The sequence below is a fragment of the Myotis nattereri genome, assembly GCF_964212035.1.
Source record: "Myotis nattereri genome assembly, chromosome: 4".
In the NCBI taxonomy this organism is placed as follows: domain Eukaryota; kingdom Metazoa; phylum Chordata; class Mammalia; order Chiroptera; family Vespertilionidae; genus Myotis; species Myotis nattereri.
In genome coordinates, this window is record NC_138079.1 from 44019634 (window position 1) to 44043295 (window position 23662).

General features: G+C 44.5%; 1 protein-coding gene across 3 annotated transcripts in view; it reads left to right on the forward strand.

Moving 5' to 3' along the window:
- Positions 1-23662, forward strand: part of RASGRF2 (Ras protein specific guanine nucleotide releasing factor 2) — a 187754-nt gene that overhangs the window by 147284 nt on the left and 16808 nt on the right. For all 3 annotated transcript variants that reach the window (XM_081088646.1, XM_081088647.1, XM_081088648.1), the window contains 2 exons: positions 11013-11119; positions 21987-22099. In XM_081088646.1, the coding sequence (XP_080944772.1) occupies positions 11013-11119; positions 21987-22099 (220 nt within the window). The remainder of the gene's footprint in view (positions 1-11012; positions 11120-21986; positions 22100-23662) is intronic.

Genomic DNA, 23662 nt, shown 5'->3' on the forward strand with positions numbered 1-23662 from the left:
TGACTCCAACCTTCAAGGCATAGGTGGGGTGGCCAGTGTGTGAGAGGGAAGGAATGGGGTGATCTGGCAGCATGCACTTGGAGTGTTGCCATATTGCGCTGTTATTGGCACTGTGAGTCTTAGAGGTTGCCCTCAGAGGATGAGGGGATGGCCCCAAAACTGTTGGCATAAGGGACTGGGGGTGAATCATGGATTACTCAGCATTGTTAAACTAATTCCGTGGAGTAGAATTCCATAGCGAGCTGCTCAGAATCAGTCTGAAATCCTGGAGGGTCTTTGAACGGAACCCTTCAGTACACAATCAGAGGCAGAGATAGTCTCCTCCCTGCACTTTCTGTAAATTTCAAAGCAGATACAGAATTTAAAATGAAAGGCTATGGAGCAGCTGCAGGCATGAGTGCCTATCTTCTGACCCTCCACCTCTCTGCGGCCGCCTCCCTCCGGAGTACAGAGGCAAAGCAGAAGCCAGCCTGGCAAGCTCTGATGGTGTGATCAAAGACACAGAGCAGGGCAACAAACACAGTCACTGAACCTGGGCAGGACCAGACAGGCCTGCTATTCAGACAGAGCGGAGCCCTTCTCTGGAGAGACTTCCAGAGTTGGGCTGCCTGAACTCACTTTATGTCTGCAGATCTCCAATCTGTGCCTCTGTCACCACATGCCTCTTCCCTCTGAGTGTATCTGTGTCCAAAGTCCCCTCTTATAACTATACTTCTTATAACAAATCATTGGATTTAGGGTCCACCCTGATCCAGTTTGACATCGTAACATTTGCAAAAACCCTATATCCGAATAAAGTAACATTGACAGGTTCTGAGTAGACATGAATGTTGAGGGACACTATTCAGTTGGGCACAGACCTCCACATCCGATCCATCAGTAAGCCTTAGCCCCTCTGTTTTGAACAGTTTTCAGCACTCCTGTCACAACCTGCTCGCCTGGATCAGCCGGGTTACTGCCTCATACCTGGTTCACTTTTGCCCCATCCAGTCCATGCTACACAAGGCAGCCAGAGTAACCCTTCCAAATGTAAATCAGACGATATGATTCCCCAGCACAAAACCCTCTGATGGCTTCCTAATACCAGAGAATAAAATCCAGCTTTTAGAGCTTCCAGTTTGGTGAACACCTGAAGATTTGGGGAGAGTGATGAGCCTACAGTGGGCATGGAAGCTGTGTGCCTTTTACCCACCCCTTGTCCTATGCATCTCCTCAATTTGGCTGTTCCTTTTATAATAAACCAGTGATACAAGGAAAAAAAGAGAGAAAGAAAAATAGTCCAGCTCTTTAACTTGACCTGGAAGATCTTGGTGATCTTGCTCACTATATAACTTCTCCTGTCCCCATATTCACTGGACTCCAGCCACACTGGGCTGCTTTCTGCCCTCAGTCATGCTGAGCTGGCTGTCTCATTCACTGTTCTACCGAAACATTCTTCCCCCAGATCTCCAGATAATCACCTTCTTTTCAATGTTCAAGTCACGTTTCTCCTGCTTAGAAAGGCCTTCCTCAACCCAGCTTAGTGACTGTGCTCTCTCTCACATTAGCCTAGGTACCTTCCACATAGCTCTTTTCAATATCTGAATTTTCCTTAAGTACCTGTATAGAGATATTAATAACACTACATTATATCTTTATTTGTCTCCTCCAGTAGAAGGCCAGTTCCTGTGAGCAGCTAATTAATTTTCCTTGTCCATAGCTGTATACTTGGTCCTACAAAAATTACTGGCACAAAGACACTCCATAAATATGTTGTGTCTACTAAAATTTTGTGTTTTGTGGCTTCTACTCTCCCTCCCAAAGTACATTTTATTTTTAATGGTAAAATCTACCATTTTTATGCATTAAAAACACTTTGTAGAAATTCTTATATGTTAACAATTGAGAGGGAGGAAATGGCCTGTTTTCATACCCTCTTCCCAACCATCTCTAAAACCCTGTGCTTTAGTTTCTTTAGGATATCTCAAATAGTGTTGTGGCCATCCCCTGCTCCCCTCACCCCCTACCCCACCCCCAACACCTGAATGCACAGATGCATACTCATTCACAACTTTATACACACCCTTCTGCATAGGAAGCTACTATTCATCTCCTACCCCCATGGAAAAGCATTTCCAGGTGTGTGGAGGATTCTGTAGAAAGATATATAGCAGGATTTAAAATTATTATTATTTTGGTTTGTGGGGGAAACTTATCTAATGGCAAGGATATAAATATTGTTCCATATGCATCAGGCTGAGAGCATCTTACCCAGAAGAGGTCATGAGTTGCCATCAGAGAATTCAAACTAATGTACACAAAATCTCCCTCTCTTCCTTTTTCAGGCAGTTGGTTATGAAGTTGGGCAGAAAACTATCAGGAAATTTAAGGTTTGTCCTCTTTTGGGGGTGTTCTTCATGTTAACCACTTCTAGAACATTCTCTATTTTCAAAGACCTTTTTAGGTAACACTGGTTTTGCTCTCAAGAAACTCTGACCAAGAGTAATAGATATTTGGCTTTTTAAATAGATTGCTACATTTTAGTTTTCAAACTGGTCTGATTGTCTCCTTTGCCACCTTTAAGTTTCTAGCCTTTCTTTCCTTCTTGCCTCAGCAATTTTTTTGAAAGGCCATTGAAACTTGCTTACTTTCTATTTTACTTCTTATCAAGTCTTCAAACACCCCCTCTGCTTTGGCAGAAGCCACCGTCTCCCTTCATACTGGCAGTTTGTTCCTGTTACATTTCTACACCAGCCTGAGACCCGAAGACAGCAGTGATGCCAGGGCTGAAAAATCACACAGCAATAAACAGGGGCACTTGCACTCCCTGCAAATAGCCTCCTGGGCAGTGTGCTTCAGTGGAAGAGCCTGGATTTTAGAATTGAATAATCGGGACATAAATCCTGGCTCTGTTTTAACTTTCTGTGGCCTTAGGTGACCGTCGAACTTCTCTGAGCCTGTTTTCTCATCTGTAAAAACAAGAACTATGTTTTATGGACTTGTGAGAATTAAAAGAAGAAATACACAAAGGTTCTCAATAAGTTTTATTTTAAACTCATCATAAAATCACTAGATGCCTGGTGCATGAAATTTATGCACTGTGGCGGGGGGAGGGGGTGCTCAGCCGGGCCTGCACCCTCTCCAATCCGGGATCCCTCTCACAATCCAGAACCACTGGCTCCTAACTGCTCACCTGCCTGCCTGCCTGATGCCCCTAACTGCCTAACTGCTCTCCCCTGCCAGCCTGATCCCCCTAACTGCCTAACTGCTCTCCCCTGCCAGCCTGATCCCCCTAACTGCCTAACTCCTCTCCCCTGCCAGCCTGATCCCCCTAACTGCCTAACTGCTCTCCCCTGCCAGCCTGATCCCCCTAACTGCCTAACTGCTCTCCCCTGCCACCCTGATCCCCCTAACTGCCTAACTGCTCTCTCCTCCTGGCCTGATCGCCTAACTGCCACCTTCTTCCTTCTCCCACGGTGCCGGCCTTCTCCCTTCTGCCTTCTCGTGGGGTGTTGGCCTTCTCCCTTCTCCTGTGGTGCCAGCCTTCTCACCTTTTCCCTTCTGTCTTCTCCCTTTTGCCTTCTCCCTTCTGCCTTCTCCTGCGGCCTCTACAAAAGGGACCGCAGTGCCCTCGGCCCTTGCAGCTGCTGTGGCTTTGTCTGGAAGGATGCCCGGAAGTTGTCCAGTCTAATTAGCATATTACCCTTTTATTAGTATAGATCCTTTTAAGAATCTAAGCACAGATCTGATAACACCCTGTGGGCAGGGCATCATGCTGAGCTGTTGGCCTGGTAGATGCACCTGCGTCGTATTTGCATCGGAAGGACAGAGAGACTGTGGGCCTGGCTGGCATGTGCTTTGGAACCCAAAGCCCATGAGGCCTGACTCCCACCCACTTGCTTAGCACCCTGAGCAAAGTACTTGACCCTCAAAATTCCCATCCTCACCTGTGGGATGAAGCAAGCCTGCCTGCCTCTACTGTGTGCTAATTCCACAAAATAATACGTATAGCCTGTCATCGCCCCTGAGAAATGGGGTCCTCAGCTCTCTGGACTCAGAACCCACGGCTGCCTTTCTTACTCCACAAACTGCTGGAAGGAGCTCTCAGACCCAGAGAACTTCAGGAGGTATCCATGGAGTCCTGACAGAATCCCTGATACAAAAACGCTGGCGGCTTGCTAGAAGGATGACGTGCAATTCTCCAGTTTAGAGCCTGCTTTCCCAGCTCCCCTGGGATTGTTGAGTGAGACTCCTTCCACGACCCGCATGGAGTAGGGTTCGGTATCTGAAAGAGGAGCCGCACAACAAATGAGAGAAAAAGACACGAGATAATTTTGCAATATTGGGGGACCAGGCCGCAAGTCCCAAAGGACTTCCTCCGTGCTCAGGCCTCACCAAGCTTTTATTGATCTGGGATGCACCCATAGCATAGCCCTTAGGCAGGTGACTCCCTAGTAACAAGCAGACTAGCCCATCAGCAATGATTTACATAATAATAAATGGGGGAGTAGTTTCAGCTACCACTGTCTGGACAAACAGAGGTGGCGCCTAGCTCCGAGCTTTGGGGGGGGGGGTTTCGGGGAGTTCTCTGTCTATGCTTATCAGATAGTGAAGGCAATAAACAGTTTCCCACAGGGATGAAGTCAGAAATCCTTAGCAAGATGCACAGGCCCTGTGCGAGCTCAGACCCCACAGGAAATGGCAGCTCCAGGAATGAGCAGTGTCCCTGTGCTCTGGGTGTACTCAGCAAGGGGCCCCGGCCAGGACTTGCATATTCTTCATCATCCTTAAAAATAAAACTTACTGAGAACCTTTGTGTATTTAGGGCTCAGACTCCCTTTTGTCCAAGATTGAGCGAGTAGTCGCCCTTCCCTGTGCTTGGTCCTGGAGCATTGACATTCTGCACAAGTTAACAAATGGGACGATCATGTCAGACGAATATCATGACAAATTTGGAGGCAAAGCACCCCCAGGTGACTCCCCCATGTTCCCATAGCCATTCTTCTTGGACCTGCCTTACCATCTTCTTAGGAGCCCACACCTGGCCTGATTAAATGGGTTCCCAAATTGTTGTTGGACGCATGGCCACCCAGCTAAGGCTTATACTTGCTGGCTGTTCTTTCAAACTGATGTGGCCATAGAAAGAAATATCAGCAATGGCAGGTGCCAGGTTTCCTCCCTGTGGTCTTTGCCTTGCTCTCCGTCTTGCTAGAAGGGTCTGCCCCAAGCTCTGCCTCTACTACAAGTCTTCGATCAGACGCTGGATTTAAAGTCAAAAGCTCCTCTCACCTCCCAACCCACTTCTCATGCTCTGTGTTTTTTCTCACATCACTTTTCTCAGTCTACTATGGAATTTATTCCTATGCTACTGTTCTCCCCGCTTCCAAATGTGAACCCCATGATGATAGGAGTTCACGTCTTTCTTCCAATGATGGAGATTTGGCCCCTACAGCATACTCATTGTAGAAATGACTCTAGAAACATGCTCACTAAGACATCCATGCTGCCCATGAGAAGTCAGTTACAACCAAATTATCTGTACTCTACTCATCGTAGTGCTTCTGACATGGTTGGTAAATGCAGCAGATTGGGAATATGTGACTTATTCCCCCATGGCCCATACCCCAGCTCTAATCGCTTTGGAGACACCTGATTTCTCTAAGTCCAGCCTAGAAATGGATATATATGAAGCAGAAACATTCAGTCCTTAGACAAGTATAGGCTCTCCTGAGGGGTCATGCTGTGTTAATACCTCTGTCTATCCTGCCCCCAGCCCAGTACCTGCCCGCCCTTCCTCTAATCCACGTTGTGCAGCTGGTGCCACCTCTGCCAGGCCGGAGTTCTGTTCATCTCTTCGAATTTATCTTCACTTGGTCTTGACAATGATCTTTGCTTGACCATCTTTAGTCACGTTTTTGAATCTTCTCCTAGGCCTATCTATACATTTCCTTGCAAAAATCCAGTTTTAGTAAGAACCCTGCTGAGCTAGTTTAATCTCTCCACTCTCCAATATCTGATCAGGTTCTTCTTCCTCCCATGTCTGACCACTTGACTGTCCTCAGCAAGAACCCTGGTAGGTTGGATTAGTCAGAACCCCCCACCCCTGCTGTTTCCTCAATGATTTTCCATCACTGACAACACCACCTCCTGGGCTGTAAGTTCCCAGGTGCCCACATTATATTCAACCTTGAGCCCTTCTCCTCTGCCCACTGTAAAATCCACTGCAGGGGTCCCTGTACCTATTGGGATGGTCCTGGATAAAGTCTGCCTCACCACCTATTTAAAAAAAAGGAATCTAAGTAGCACACGTTTTTAAAAATCCATAAGAACAATTCAGCTGACAGTATTGATTTCCTTAAAAAATGAAAGAGAAGGAAAGACATTGATTTTGCCATTCTTCATCACAAATAATGATGGACCTGCTGAGCTACTTTTCCTCAGTCTAGAAAGATGCATTTTTTTTTTTTCATTCTGTTACAGTTAATTACAGGTAGAGAAAAAAATCTCAGGTTGACATGTGTAAGAAGGAGAACTTAAACACTGAAGGATAAGGACACACTTATAAAAAAAGGTTTTTTAAAAAGAGGCAAAAACAGTGTAGCATTTGTTCATTGTTCATTAGTATCTTCAGGGCCACTATGCAACATCAGTTGAAGAACAAAATGAAAATTTCCTTCCTTTTCCTGTTTTTCAACTTCCCTGCCCCCACTCCCCACCACTTTGTCCTAAGTGCATATTCATAGTCTTCATGGTAGTGTGGTAAAAGGATGACCTTAACTCAGTTATGTAGCATTTGCAAACACTTTAGAATCATTTCCACGGGGAGCGATGCAATTTTTGATAAGAAAAATACCGGCTGAGTGTCTATGTGCAAAGCTCAAGAGCCTACAAAGATGCTGGAAATACTAGTAAAATCTCTTCTCCAAGGAGAGTATAGTTTAGTGAGAGAGGTGGCACATCTGCCAGTTGCTTTAAGGGGTAGAATGACTCAGATGGTGTCTGGGGAAGGGCCATGAAGTTGAGTTTCATTCTTAAATTCATATTTATGGTGATTTGGTCCTTATCACTTTCCCAGATGACTTTTGTTGCCCAAATTAGCCAGTTTGACCAGCCAGTGCCTACAACTAAAAAATAATATGCATAAATTTGATAGACAGGAATCTTAGAGTGAAGTATTCTCAATGTGTGATATTAGTAAAATAAATTCTCCCGGTACATGTAGAGTTTGGTTGTGCTGTCACACTTGGCAAGTGAAAGATGTTCAAAGCCCCACAAAGATTTGCTATTTGCTATTCTGGGAATGACACAACACTCCTTGGGGTGAATCTATGATTCTAGGACAAAATGGCCTCTGCTTGGAAATTGCCACCAATTAGCTGGATAGTTCATGTTTAAATTAGGAATATTACCCAAGCAGCCTCCAATTTAGATGGGTGCTGGCAGTAAGGAGGAAATCTGGCCAGTTGTAGAAAATTATGTCTCTGATCCTATAGCTTTCAAGACTGAAAAATGAGGAGACAGTCTTGTCTGATCAGGAGGGTGGATCTATATGTTCTGTTACAGCGAGACCTCACATGTCAGCTAAGCACATGAGAGCCCAGATAAGGCAATTTCAACTCCTGAGTAAGCAGTAACCCCTTTTATAAAACATGATCTATCAGGATTTGCTACAGGTATGCCCCCCAGATAGATGGCTTGTGCATCTGGTTAAATTGTAGGTAGTTTACAATAGAACTGAGAGATTATTTCTCTCTAAGATCAAAGACCTCTATCTGTTGCTCAAACAGTGAAAGGGGTCTTTCAGAAAGAAAATGAAGAGCTTGACTGTCCTTATGACTAGCATGCTGTCAAAAGTATATTGTGAAGGCCATTGGGCCAAGAATAGATGAAGCTATAGGTGAGAACTTTATTTTTTTAATAATAAATCTATTTCTTATTTACAAATTCATGTGGCAACACTATTCTCTTCATTTTATGAGTGAGAAAACTGAGCCACAGAGAGGTTAAATAATTTTCCCTGGATTTTACTTCTTGTTCATCCTGGAGTCATATCAGCGCTGGGTCCCCTGTGAAGGGGAAGGTAGAAGGTGTGTCTTTGGAGTTTCCCTTTCCTGGTTCTTGGTGTTCTTGCTGTGCTTGGAAGGCTGGTCCTACCTTTGGCTGACCCTTCCACTCTTACTGAGTGAGCATTGAGGAAGGTCGCTTAAGTGAGTGCCTGGTCAATTTCCAAGAGAATTTTTGAATCCTGAGAGTGGCAGAAAGTGATAAGCTCTGGAAAGCAAAGAGATGTTCAAGAACTTACCAAGCTATGCCCTACATTAAAAAGTTCAAAAACATGGTAATTAGAAGTAGTTATGAAGAATATCCAAGCAGTATAATCAAATCCTAACCTAAATGGTAATGGAGGTTGGGATTTGAATTTATGAAAATATTTGAAACTTTATAAAGTAAAACCTCTTAAGTGGCCCTCTTATGTGTTATACTAAATAATATGGAGAGCAGAAGAAAGTTCCTTGCCTTCCTTGCCTGTCTTTCAAAGTAAATTCCCCTCTCCACCCACGCCTAACACAGACACAGGGGACCAGTGGTGGTAAATCCTTTTTTCTCCCTAAAATATTTTAAATGAATAGCAGCTCTCTTAAAATTGCTTTTCTCTCTTACCATTTCACTTTGATTTCCATCTTTCAGTTCCTTTCTCATCTTCACTTCTCACCCTTTCTGTTCTTGTCTCACTGACTAGCCATCTTTGTAGTTATACATGTGGGTAGGGAGCTGTCTCATCCCACTTTTCCAGTATTTTAAGAGCATTTGACATCCTCCCGAAAAATATTGACACATTATTTCCCAGCTCTCACTCCAGTTGAGGCCTGTACTCTAATTTGATTAATATACTTTCCCCATTTCCCATCCTCTTTTTCTTCCTGTCCCTTATGGATAACATATATATGTTCTCACCAATTGCTTCAAAGATATCTTTTCTTGGAGTTCTACCATTTCACAGTTTGTCAAGGTGTGGTTTCCATCTATTTATCTGGCTTGGGATTCATTGTGATTCCTAAGCCTGCAGATTCATGTCTTTCATCAAGTCTGAAGAACCCTTTTCCCACAGTGCCTCTTTCTAATTTTTTTCTCTCTTCTTCTGACACATTTCTAGACACATGTTGAAAATTCTCTTACCTCTGTGTCTTTTAACCCTTCTTTTCTGTTTCCATCTCCTTAGCTCTTTGTACTACATTTGAGTAATTTTCTCAGATCGAATTTTCAGATCTCTTTCTAGTTTGCTCTTTCTTTATTCAGCTGGGTCTAATCTGTGTTATCTCTCTGTTGGATTTTTAATGTCATCTTTTCTGTTTTTCAATAATAATTGAAAGCATAAATTTATTAATTTGAAGAAGCTTTATGTGGTTCTTGTAAAATCTGGCTTTTAAAATACTTATTATTCTTTCCTCATGTTTTCAATTTCCATTTTACATGTTTAGTCTTTGTAAACATTTTAATTTTGGTTCTCATAGTTCTAGTACCTGAAATTCTTGGTAGTAGTGATGCGGGGAGTGAGGAGTTCTTGATCTCTGTGTCTACTGATCCTTGTTCATGGTGGAGGGTTTGTGTGTTTTGTAATTTTGATTGTAAGTTTTTCTTCAGGGGCTTTCTCAGTGGTAATCCAGTACAGGCTGAGGTTGAGTGTGTGTCCCTTCAGAGAGGTTTTGTGTGTGCTTTTGTCAGGAGTCCTATGGCTATCACCAGCCTGGGCTACTTTCTCTTCTAACTTCTCATGGAGAGGTGCTTATCTAACTGGATGGCTGGTGGTGTTCCTTTATTGAGATAGGAAACATGAGGAGGACAAGGTTTGGTGGAAAGGCCATGAGTTTGAAACATCTAAGAGGAAAATGTCAAGAGGAAGTTGGATATATGTATCTGGAGCTTAAAAAAGAGATCTTGGATATAAATACTTTCTTATAGGTGATCATAGGATGAGGTTTCTGTTGAGCGATGATAGAGATACCTTGGATACAGGGACATGGAGGTTATTAGTGAATTTAATGGCAACTGTTATGGCGGTGAGATGGGATGAGAAGCTTGGAGTAGGAGATGAGGAAATGGAATCAGTGATTTAGACAACTTTCAATAAGTGTTCTAGTAAAGTTATGTAAAGCTTGAATTAATTTTTAAAGGAAATGTATAACTAATTAATTATGGTTAATTATGATTGGAAGGCAGAATCTTTTTAAAAAGTAAAAAAATATTAAAGTAGTTTCTTGATAGTGAAAAGATCGCTAAGATGGAGACATAGGCCAGCACAGAGAGGATTCAAAGGACACTGAACCAATATTGAGTTGTAATAATAGGTAATATTTATTGAGTTTTACTATTGTTTCAGGTACCATTCCAAATGCTTAACATATATTAAATAACTTAATCTCCACAATAACTCTATGAGGTAGGTACACTTATTATCTCATGCAGGACATGAAGAAACTGGTCACCAGAGAGGTTATGTAATTTGCATGGTAGGAGAACAGAGTTTTAATCCAGACGTGGAGTTCATGTTCTTAACCACTACACAATACAGCTTCTCAAAATAGCCATGCACAAAGAAGTATTTGCATGTGGAAGCCAAGATACAGGCTCATCCATCTACAAGTATTGAAAATGCTATTATATAATCAGCATAATATAAACTAATGCTGACCCAAATACTTGTTTAAACTTCCTGGCTTTATATTATAGAACAAGACAGGCAGAAATGGAAGTGTCATTTGACCAACTTTAGCTTTGATCAGTGACCTTTAATAAACATGCACATTGTTCATTTAATTGCACCTGTAATTCTGGTGGACTCATTTCTGAGGGTATACAGGTAAGTAAGCAGAGTTCACAGCAGTCAGAAGCCACTTGCATCTCATTGCCAAAATGTATCATCTCACTGTCAAAATGTGAATTTCATTAACAAATGTCCTAAAATAAATGACTTTTTCCAGGTCCCTGGGGACTGGCTTTAACTAGAACATTTGTGTGTTTCTTTCCTTCCTAAGGATTTAACAACACGGACAGAATATGTGACAAAGAGTTTATTATCCGTAGAACAGCCACCAATCGAGTACTGAATGTCCTCCGTCACTGGGTCTCAAAGCACGCGCAGGTAATTCAGTGGCCTCATTCATTATTTTTCAAGATTTTTTAATCATCTCTTTAAGTCTTATACATGTACAGTGTCTCCTGATTCTTTGGGGTGAGAATTTCAAACCTTGAAATTGGAATGTAGGAAGGGAAGAAATAAGAGGACACACATGCCGATCAAAACAAACACATGTGTATTGCCAGCGTCTACTGTTTCAGACCTACAAGTGACGTGCCCTGTGGGCCCTAGAGCCACAGCAGGGCCACGGTAGTAAGCCGCACAGAAGCACTGTTCACAGGGGCCTCTCTGTAAGTGGAGTTGTGCCAGGGGCACTGGTGTTCACTAGAGGTAAACAGCAGGTGTCCCTGGAGGTAAACAGAAGGTACCCCCTGGAGGTAAATGGCAGGTGTCCCTGGAGGTAAATAATACCCTAGTACCAGACACGCTGGTATCTGGGAAGGGAGTGTTTTCTCTGCCTGATTCATCATTTGGGCTCCACGAAGAGCAGTTAGAACAAGGCAAGGAAGGCTCTTGGTAATGGATTGGTTTGGCAGTTCAAATACGGAGAGCTGGTTTCAGCTCATGTTCCTGGAGGCCACACTGTGTGCCCTCCTCTCACGGACTGTGGGTATAGCCTGAACCAGTGAGCTCAGAGGAGGTGTGAATGCGACCCCTGACTTGATGGACCCTAAGCAAGCTGACCACTCTGATGCTCAAAGAAAGAATAACAACTCAGCTTTACCCAAGTTCATCTAAAGGTATGTACTCCCTTAAAAGCAATGTCCAGCTATGAGATGAGACTGCTGGTCTGAAAACCTGCATTATAATCAGACTCTGCCAATCAACCCCCTCACCTTAGTTATCTCTGGTTTTCGTATCACAGAAATGAAGGGCTTGAACAAGAGGATTTTTCATTATCTGAGTCATTCTGTGCTAGTTGAGTTCATTTAAGGAAGAATGTAGCATTATTGTGGCATCCTGATTATTTTGATTAATAGCTTTTAAAAAATGAGTAGGAAGTTGTACCCATTTAAAAAATACAGGTCAACATGGAACGATTGTGTTTTTCCTCACATGGTAGACTAACCAGGGACACCACTTCATTTTATAGAAAACAGAAAAGCGACAAGAAAGCAACAGGGTGTAAATTCACCCCCAGATAATTAGATAACCAAGTTTACCACAAAGTATTAGGTATCATGTATTCATTTCTCATTTCTTATCAAAGATGACTAATATTGGCAGATTCTACCCTGAACTTGAATCAGGAGAAATAAAAAGTTGCAAAGGTGTAGGTGTTAGTTCTCCTTAGATGTCATGCTCAATTCCCTCCACCCAAATGTAGTGCCAGAATGCCATTTCTTTTTCTAGAACCTTCTTGCTTTTTCTTTTTTTATTGACATTTTTTTAAAAAACTTTATTGTTGAAAGTATTACATACGCCCCCGCCTACCCATTGCCTTTTCTTTTCTTTAGTAACTATTTGGTAAAAAAGAATGTTTCATTTTTTTTTTCTGATTCTAAAATTTTTCACCTGTTAATATATTCTGCCCCAGTTTCTCCTCATTTTGTGCACTTTTTCACTCATTATTACCTTTTGTGTTGAAAGCAAAGCCATGAGGCCAATCTGGGTTCCTCCCATATGCCTGTCTATGGATTAGCAAGAGCAGCAGCCCAGCGTCGGGGCACCTGTGTCTTTCTTCCAACCCTGCCACTCTGTCTTCTCTGGTGCCATGAGCTAGTCACTTGGCCTCTCTGGGTGTTAATTTTCTCTTCTGAAAATGAGAACAACCACCACCCTCCTACCTCCTCCAAGGGTGTGGTGAGAGTTAAAGGCTGTGTTGAATTGAAAAGCATGAAAGGCATAAAGTACAATATAGATATGTGTGACTAAATCCCTCCAGCTTCGACATTTCATCTCCCTACAACTAGCCCATAAGCTCCTTGTAGACCGGGCTTGTCCCTTTCGTCTCTGTGTCTCCCTTCACGGGGTTCTGCAATGTTGGGCACATGGCCACAGTGGTCAAGTTGAGTTTGCATATTAATGTTTCTGTTGTTCATCCTCTTGGGGAGGTCCTTCTCTAGCTTTTAAAGTTCCCACCTCAGCTGAGACCGAAATCAGGGCTGCATGTGTGGAGAATCCAACTTAAGGACATGTTTGTATAGTCTACACACTTCACGAGAGTCTCTGGCTGGGAGCCTTTATATGTCATTTGCATGATTCCGGATGCCAAGGTGTCTGCAGGCTCCGGAGCGGCTGAGCTTGTAACCAGATGCTTCTATGGCTGCTTTGTCTTCTGCGCACAGACAGGTCGGGGAGGGATTTGAGGCTGGCTATAGACAGTTCAGATCTGTGCTTGAGTCTCTGTCCAGGGCCTTGTATGTATGATCTTTAGCAGTTTTGGTTTTCCTGACTGGTTTTATTGGCCAAAAAATTCTGAAAAGATACTCTGTCCACTTAGTTGAGGAATTTTACAGGCCACCGAATGGCACTGATAGAGGGGCCTGCAGCTGTGTCCACAGGTTACGACTCACTTCACCAGACTCAGTACCATCTGAGTGACAAGTGCCTGAGAATGAAACAATTGCTCATTTTCTTAATTGTGGGCTTAAAGGGAATATTTTTAAAGCATGAGATCAGACAAAAATGATCTACTTACATAAAAATTTCCTTCCCAAAGGAGTGTATGGAGGGAAGGTTGCTGCTCCCTTTTCTGTGTGCCCACCTCGTTCATTCAGTCACTAATAAGGATTGAGCTCCAGAGTGTGCCAAACACTTGGGTGGATGTAAACATGACAGGGTGCCGACCTCTGACCTCATGGAGTTCCCAGCCATTGGAAAAGATGCCCACTAGCAGACGTTGCACTTAGTGTAATTACTGGATGACAGGCTAGTAAATCTGCTTCTGATCATCTCTGACTTGAAGGCAGAGGACCAAAAGCCTGCACATCTTTAAGAGAGTTGCTAGGCCACCTAACCAAGATAAGCGAAGGGCCCGAGAAACTGACCCTGGGAGCAGTTGTGATCGCCCACCTGTGGGTGAGGCAGGAGAGCTCAACGAGTAGGTGTTTCCAGAGAGAGAGCTGTCAGTGTACGTCCTCTCCCTCCCAGGGGAAGAGGAGGAGATCTTCCTTCTCACTTCACCAGGTGAGAGAAGCTCCCAGGAAGTGGACCCTCCTCTCCGTGAAGGTGAAAGGTGTTTGCTGGGGCAAACTGAAAAAAGGTGGGTTGTTGGGAGTGAGTGGCATTCATTCATGCTTCTATGAAACAGGTGGATCAATGGGCAATCGGTCTGGGTTGCCCTGGATGCTGCCCAGGATGACTGCCTGGAGGGATGAGGTAGACCACTGGCAGCCCAGGGCCTGGGGGAGTTGAAAGTGACTCACAGGAGACCGGACATTTCCTGAGTCGGCGTAGCTGGCCGTACGTCTCCGATAGAGAGAGCTCTAAAAATCCCACCAAGTGCCCCATAAGAGGAAGAGCTAGTCACTGTCCATCTGCCACATTCAGAGGAGCCAGGGCTGGCTCCACCTGCTCCAGCACGTCATGCCGGGCTACATTCTTACCCCTGGATCCCAGCCTGGATCAGAAGCCATAGCAAGCAAGTGGAGAGGAGATGATGGAGAGAGAAGAAGGGGTATCCATGTGAGCTTCCAGGCTTGAAGCAGCCCAGGCGAGGACAGGAGGGAAACATCTAAGTCGGGACTGAACTGGACTTTTGATTACTATATTAGACTGGACATTTTGATGGAAGAAACAAGATGGTTCTTATAACTGAAAGGCTTTGGTGCCTGCCTAAAACTACATGCAGGTGGGAAAGGACGGACCGCGGAGCAGTTTAGTGGGACTGGTGAGAAGTAGTCCTTCTGCTTGGTGATTCCATCATTGTTTATGGTGCAGGAAGTGTAGGTAGCAATTTCACAGAGTTACTTTCCTTCAGGAGTCTGTTTTGTGTCACTTAAACAAATGATTTTTCTTTGCTAAAGGTGGGTGTGGGGAGTGCTCCCTCCCTCTAATAGCCACTGAGGACCTGGGCTGTGAGCAGGCTCCTGCCCAGCCTCCAGGGGTCCCTGGCCAGGCAGCCGGTGGAGCCGAGCTCATGCTGTCCCAGGGAAGGGTCAGGAAACCCTGCTGTCCTGGAGAACCCGGATACCCCACCTGGCAGGTGGGTTAGGATGGCTGCCCCACCGCTCCCGGGGCCTCAGAGTGCAGTGCGGTGCCTGGGGCCCCACTGCTTCCCGTTGACCTCTGCACATCAAAGCTCAGAAATCGCAAATGTCCACCAGTACAAACCAGTGTTTGTTCACAAAGTCGATGTCCCATGAAAGCAGCCAAAGTGAAATAGGGAATGCTCTGTTTCATTTAATTAGGCCAGCGACTGAGGTTCCTTCTGGCTCCTCCTGATTTCAGGGGCCTAGTCTGGTGCTCACTTTCACACTCTCACAGTAGATCCAGCCCAGGTGATTTTATCACCATCTGTCCTCTCCTTCTCCCCTCCGGACAGACTGCCGTGGGCATCACATTTCCTTCACTGGTGAGGACAGAAATCTGGAACCATCAGTTCTATCTGGATTCTAGTGTTAGCTGGCTATCGTCCTCCTCTGTAAAACTGCCAAAGTGACCTGTATGGGGTCCTCAGGCACAAAGGAATTATGTATCAGATTGCTCTAAAAAAACATAAAATGTAAGACTCTATCGGATAGATATGGATCTTCTTTTTATTTTTTTTAATCCTGAAGATAGATTTTCATTCCCTTACTCTTTTTTCCTGTGCAGGCCAATAACCAAGTAAGAAGCTCCTAGTTCCTTGAGCTCCATACCTCAGTTTTTCCTTCTCTTTTATACATCTCTATTATTATCCTTTAAACAGCCCCCGAGCTTCCTGTGCTTGCCTGTAACAGTGCTCCGCGAGACATTGCAGCGGGATCAAAGTCAGTGTGAAACAAGATTAAATGGAACTTATTTTCCGTTCCCATTAGTTGCCATGACAGAAATTTCGCTTCCTCTGTAGAGCCAGTGGGATTCTTTAGCGTTTGTGGATGGATTTCGCTGGTAGAAAACCCTGGGAGGCCCCACATGGGATTTCATGTACACCAATCGCTTCTCCTCTCTGCTCTAAGCGGTTTCTGAGGGAGGTGCTGTGAGGAGCCCTTGTTTTTCCCAAGTCGCTTTCTACACTCTGGGACTTCGGAAGCACTTCTGCGGACCACGGCAGGCAGGGCACAGTCCTCAGCCCCTCCCTGGCCGGTAGCCACCCATCACGGGAGAGCTACCTGGGGACCCCACGGAGCCGCAGGGCACTGGGGCCCTGGCTGCTTTGTTCAGGCCCCAAGGTTCCGCCTCACTGGGGCCTTTTCATTGTGTTCCTCTCCTGCCCACTCAGCTCCCAGGACCATCCATCTGTATCTCCTGATCGCTTTGCACGGAGCTGCTCCCTGAATGCAGGTCACAGGATCCACTTCCAGGGCAGTCCTGTGACTCTGAGTCTGTCCTCTCCATGGGGAAGGGATGGAGTACAGTTTGCCTTCCAGCTGTCTTCATCCGCCTTTTCTCCTCAAATGGAGCAGGGCATGGAGAACGTTTTCCAGAGGCTTCTATTTGAGTTAAGCTCAAAGATCATTTTGGGGGCATAAATTAAAAAAAAAAAAAATCAGGAAGCAGACCCTTTTCAAACATTTCTTTTCCCCTTCAATCTTTGTCATTGTCTTGAAAGCTGTAATCCGTATCAATTAGCTGCTATCTGGAAACCAATGGAAAACATAGCGTGGGGGGGGGGGGGGGGGGAGGGAGGGTCCTCTTTTTTCTGATAAATGCTTTTTTAAACAAACAAAAACAAAAAACCGACAGATTCTTTTTAGAGGCTTGAAGATGTAAGCGTGGGAGCTATCTGACTTTAAGGCTGTGGGGCAGTATTTAAAATTCTTATAAGCACAGCTGTTCAGGTCCAGAGTCTGGAATTTAGCAACTCATTCAAATGCAGAGTCATCTGTTAGAAAATGATCACATGGATGATCTTCTGCACAGTTTTTCCTTCTTGCTGAGTTGGTGTCATTCATTGCCATTTGCCTCTGCTCAGTTATTTTGGTTCTAACGTACCTTCCACAGTTTGCACTGTGCCTTTTCCTGGTAGCCTCCCACTTCACAGCTGCTAAAATCATTTCCCAAACTGCCAGTTGAAGAAGAAATAGGTTGCTTATTACCAACTTGTCTCAAAATCGCATTCCCTTCCCATGAACTTTTGTCCATTCATTCAATAAACATTGGAGGGCCCACCGGGAGCACCCGTGCTTACCGAATTTGGGGGTTCATTAGATCTGGGTGTTACTACCTTTCCCTGGTACCCAGGCTCTTCCGTGACAGTCAGGTGCACGTTTCCTGTGTATTCCGTTCCTCTTGGACGGTCCTAGGACTTTATGAGTAAGTGTTGAGCAGCTAGTGTCAAGTTTAGCATTACCTGGTATTGCTTCCTAGGGTTTCATTCCAAACTCAATGCCTTCCCTTGTGTTTTTCAATTAGGCTGTTCTTTCTGTCGTGGTGAACAAAGAGGCTTTTAACATATTTTTGTAGTTAGGTGATGAGAAGTGCTGGAAAACCTTGCCTGTCACTTTCCCACGGAGGAACCCTGATTCAGAGTCCAGGTTGCCCAGAGGTGGCAAGAAGGTCAGCAGCCGGAGTTGGTGGTGGGCGGACAAGGCCCACAGGTGCCGTGCAGGGTCTCCCTGACAGCTGGTAGCCAGCACGGCCTCCCCTGGGAGAAGGTGACAATGTTAAAGTTCTGAATAAAGATTCACCTCCTTAAAAGAGCTGAAAGCCACGCTGGTAAGGAGGCTTGCTACTTCCAGTTTATGAAAATGAGGAATCCCATGGAGGGCACCCTGGTGCTGTCGGGGTTCATTTGCATAGATCTTGGGATGATCACTGGGCATCTCTGTCCAGTTTCCCAGTTGACAAAAGGGACCCAGATATAACCTAAATATACACCACAATTTAAATTAAATTTTCATCTCCTCCAGTAAAAAAAAATAGAAGACTATAGTGTGCTTTTCATTTTTCTGAAAATCATAATGTCAAACCCTTTATTGTTGAGCCTAAGTCATCTTAAGACCCTTCTTTATAAGTCCTTCACTCCAGGTTTTAAAATTATTTATGTGGTTTTACTCCACTCTGCAGTATTTCCACTTTCCTTTAAAAAAAAACTCTAGCCATTGTTAGGAATACATTGTACTGATTACGGTGAGAAAATTACTCTCATAATTCTCCTTACCCTCAAACTGTGTTTATTGAATCTGATTTCCCAGTGTCCTAGAATTCCCTTGGCCATACGCAGTATATTACTAATGATCACCCTGCTCTCCTGAAAGAATGAATGTAATTTCCATGATGTCTAAACTATCAACAGGGATTCGTTTTAAAGTGCTGGAGAATCTGATTTATTGACTCACAGATTATTTTTCTGTTATGTGATCTAGTCTTATTAATATAGACCTAAATCTCAACGTCTCTGTCTCAAATAGTTGCTAGTATAGGTGGGAAATAGTTCCCGACTTGGCATGGTAACCAGCTACTGTGTTATGTGTCTTGAAGCCCAACCCACCAGCACTGATTCACTGATACCCACTTCTTCTGCAGAGTCTGTGTGATGTAGCAGTTAAAACCTCAGGCTTCAGCCAACACTGCCTGGACTTGAGTCCTGGGTCTGCCACCTGCTACCTGCGTGACTTTGGTCATGATACTTAGATTCGTTATACCTAGACTTCCTTGCATATAACATGGGAATAATAATGATTGTAACTATGCTGCTACTGAGGGTTAAATTAGATAGTGAAGTTATTAAAGTATCACCTAGTATGTGGCAAATTCTCACTGTCCTGGTTATGATTACTGCTCCAGGCATTGCTCCCTGACCTAGAGGAAATACTGACTTTCTAATCATGCAGTAATGTGTTTGAGTAGCATCCGTAAGGTCTTGGTAAAATATCCTCACCTCACAATACGTATCTCTTGAGGAGGGTTATAGCACCATCCATCAGTGATGTGTTCCTAAGCATTTGCTGTGTGCCACTCTCTAGTCCTTGACACTTGCTCAGGCTGTCCCCCTACGGGCAGGGTTTAGACCTGCATCTCCAGGCCCGGCCTCTCTCCTATGCCCCAGTCAGGCACTACCAAGCTCTCGCCTGCATTTGGATGGCCCCTCTGCAAGCCTCTCTCCCTGGGTTTCACGGGTTAATATTTCTGTCCTCTGCCCATCTGCCCAGACTTCTGTTCCCTCTCTGCCTCTCCCCTAAAGCCTTATGTATTGAGGTGCTCAAGAATAGTAGGAAAAACGAGCTATAGTCTCCTTTTTAGAGATTTAAATGTCAAAGTGTCACATTTTCTGGCCTCTTCACCTTTGAAAGTAAGATGGGGTTGTTGTTGTTGTTGTTTTTCTAATCGTTTGTCTCCTTATCCCTGCTTCATGAATTGGAAAACAAAAACTACCCTAAATAAACTATTGCAGTGATAACTTCAGTGAATGCCTCAGGTCCTCGGGGTGCTTTAGGGTTCACTCATCTGGAGCATGAAGCTTTGTGAGATGACCTTCAGCAGGCAGCTTCTCTATACAGGGCCCTGCTCCTTTTGCACAGGCTGCCAGGTCCAATTCCAAGGCAATGCCCAATCCCAGATAATCAGATGGCCCAAGAGCGCCATCTAGTGAACATCCTGAGTGCTGCCACGCCATCTTCTACCACCTAATAGTCTCATTTCCTACTTCAAGGAAATACAGTCAAAAATTAGATTCTATATAATTACAAAATGGCCGTCAGGAAGATTTATTATGAACACTCTACCTCTGATTTAAATAGTGCAAGTGACTTTTAGCTGCTTCAGATTTCATTTTAACTGGGACTTTTGAATGGCCAATTCTGCATCTTACATGCATTGGTTCAAAAAGGAAATTTTACAGGCTAGGTAGTACATCAGATGATTCAGATTTTTTTAGTCAGTTTTGGAAGAGTGTTTTGCATGATTTTTTTTAAAGGCAAAGTCTTGCTACTCTGAGGGTGATCCACATCACTAGGGGCTCCTCAGAAAAGTAGAATCTCAGTCCCCATTCCAGACCTGCTGTGCCAGAGTCGGCGGTGATTTGTGGCCACGTGACAATTTGAGAAGTGCAGGTGTAAAGGTCTCTTACTGGAGCTGGAGGGAAGACCCATGTTCCTCGTCTGAGCCACCCCCTCTTTACACCTCTCCTCTCGGCCCAGTGGCCCCTGCTGAAACCAGATCATGGCTCTGGCCTTGTCTGTCCCTGGATCAGCTGAGAAAGAATTGAAATCATATGCAGGAAGTCACTTTGAACATGGTAAAAACCTGTGCAAATGTAAGGGGAAATTGTGAGTGAGAATTTTCATATGTCAGACTCGGCCATCATCAGACAATCTGCTTACATTAGCTACATCAGCGGCAGTGCGAGTATTCACTTGTAACCATTTGTCATGCTCCTAAGAGTGTTTGGGCAGATGTGGCCAAGTTTTCAAAGGTCAAAGGTCTCTCTCAGGCTAGTCTTCCCAGAGCTCAGATAATAAAATTATATTCTGTTTTTCTCAGCAAGACCTTTCACACAACTCTCCTTTCTAGGGTCTCAGAAGGGTTCCCTTTGTAAAGCCCAGCATGCGGCACAGTAGGTGTTTCATGATGCTTGTGGATTAAACCACTAATTAGCCTTCAGCAAGGTCCAACACTGGCCTGAAGTCCTTCACACTAACCTATTTATGATAATCAGATTATTTATATCATTAGAGGCCTAACATTACTACAGGAGGATTTGATTGTCTCACTAATAAATACCAACTATTCATTAAGAAAAGACTCCTGATGGCTGAGAAATCTTCGGTAGTGCACACAGATTGGAGTAGGTGAGATCATTAACTGTTAAAATAAGGGAGAGGGTGGCACAAAGAAAAAACAACAGCAATAAGACATTACTCTCTTCTTGCATACATTTTAAAAGAAAAATCAACAGCCAACAGTCTGCTGGACAATATAGGCGAAATTGTAGGAAAACATATTTGAAGTTCTATGATTGGTAAGAGGTGTTAACATCTGTGTTGCCTTGGGCCCCTGTTGCTCCTGTTCTGGAGGAAATGGTACTGATGGTCAAACAGGGAAAGTAAAATATTGAGGAAAATGTGTCACATGGTTCTCCACTAAACTGAGGCGCAAAAATATTCAATTCAGATTAGGTTAGACTTTGGCACTGTCTTCATTTTTTGAAATTATAAACTTTTTTTGCCCCTAATTTACTAAATATAACAAAAGTATGTTTTTTAAATTGAATTGATTGCAATTAGTTTTTAAAAATATATATATTTTTATTGATTTCGTAGAGGAAAGGAGAGGGAGAGAGATAAAAACATCAATGATGAGAGAGAATCATTCATTGGCTGCTTCCTGGGGATTGAGCCCGCAACCCAGGCATGTGCCCTGACCGGGAATTAAACCATGAACTCCTGGTTCATAGACCAATGCTCAACCACTGAGTCACAGTGGCTGGGCAGGGCAAAGCTCTTTACCCACTGGGTCAACTAAAGAAGGCTCCTGGGAAAAATGACATCACTCCTTGGACTTGAAAGATGAATAAAAATAAAAGTGGGGAGAAGGCACAGTGTTCCAGGCAAGGGAAGCACAAATCTCTTTGAGGAATTCCCATCCCTGGAAAGCCTGTTAGAAATAACAACAACACAGCCCCATCCCAAACCAATAAGTCAGGACCTCTAGAGGAAGTCTAAGGCCCATACATTTTTATTTCCCACACATAGCTCTAGAGAATGTATCATGACAAACAGTGTCATGTAACATGGAGCTAAACCCTTCAAAACGGAAATTTAAAAATACCCATTTTATTTTGTAGGATTTCGAACTCAACAATGAACTAAAGATGAATGTCCTAAATCTGCTAGAAGAAGTTTTGCGAGACCCAGACCTTCTTCCTCAAGAAAGGAAAGCCGCAGCCAATATCCTGAGGTAAAGGCAATTGCAGGTGCCTGTTAATGACATTGGTTGATTTGTGCTGTGTCACAGAAGATGAGGTCCTATACAACTAGACGCTGGGGGCAGCAGGGGTTCTGCTCTCAAGCGGGGAGGGTTACCTGTCATCTTCGTTTTCCTGCTATTTCGGGAAGACTTCGGGCTGAGCTTGTAGGTTGTGTGGAGTGCGATCAATCGTTGCTGTTTGTGTGGGCAGACCGTGGTTTGCTGTGGAACCAAAAGTGAAGGGGGGAAGCCTTGAGGGCCCTCCCCTGTGAGCCCAGGAGGCATTGGCAGAGAGGTTTCTTTGCCTCATTTGTGTGTCTGAGCAGGTGGCAGCGTTTCAGCAGGAGCCTCCTGCAGCTGGCTGTGGATGTGCCACCCAGAGGAGGCATGCATTTTCTTGGCTCGGTTCATTGGTCCTAGACCAGTTTTACTATCAATGTCTCGGGCTGGGATTTCCACATCATGTAGGTTATATAAATCTGGCCCCCACACTTCCATGTTGGCTTGAACCTGGTTTGGTCTGTCCACCCAGCATCCAAGCAGGTAACAAGCTGTCTTACAGCTTCTTGAACTAATGGTGGCTTTTTTTCTAGTCCACTCTCTCTGCAGGGGCCAGCCGTCGGTGGCTCTGTGCAGACATTTCAGTGTCCACCTCCCTCCCAGCTCTGTGGTCTGTCTCTTCTGGGAGGTGGAAAGCCAACAGCATCTGTCTGCCTCACCTGGTTCTCCTTCCGTTGTCTAACTACTAGCTCCCTCTTCACTTGCAACCTCCGGAAAGAATCCTTTTTTCCTTCCAAGGTCTGCTCTCCTGGTTCTCTGTGACAAGAATGCTTATGTGTGGAGGGGAGACCGTTTTCACTCAGCCCATCAGGTTGTTCAAAGTCCATCCCTGATGTGGCAATGACAGATTTGGGTCCGTAACGTCTCAACAACGGGCCCATAAGGCATTCTTAGCCCCGTTAGCTCAAGATCTCATAGCCAGCCCCTTCTCTGATCTAGGAGTTGTCACGGGTTGAATTGTATCCCTGCTCCCCCAAAATATAGTGAAGTCTTACTTATTTGGAAGTAAGGCCATTGCAGAAGTGATTAGTGAAGATGAGGTCATACTGGAGTCAGGTGGCCCCCTAGTCCAATATGACATAAGAAGATGGCTATATGAAGACAGAGATGCAGAGAAGATGCACACAAAGATGGAGCAGAGATTGGAGTTATCTGGCTACAAACTAAAGAATGCCAAGGGGCTCACCGAAGCCTGGAGGGAAGGAAGGCCATGCTTGGGGAAGCATAGGAAGGCGATGGTCTGGCAGGTCTCAGAGCTAAAGCAGCAGGAGATGGAATATTCACATCATGAGGAGAAGCAGGGTCTGCGCAGGCTGAGCTGTGAACACAGCCTGCGGTCGCAGCAGCATGCCGGCAGCCCAGAGAGTGTGGCCTGGTCTCAGGCCCATTGCTCCTGGTGCTGTTTTAAAGCCGACCAGATTTCTACCATTGAAGGAAACATTTTCCAGGTATGGAACTTGGATAATCCCATTTCCATCTGGTATTTCGTTTTAA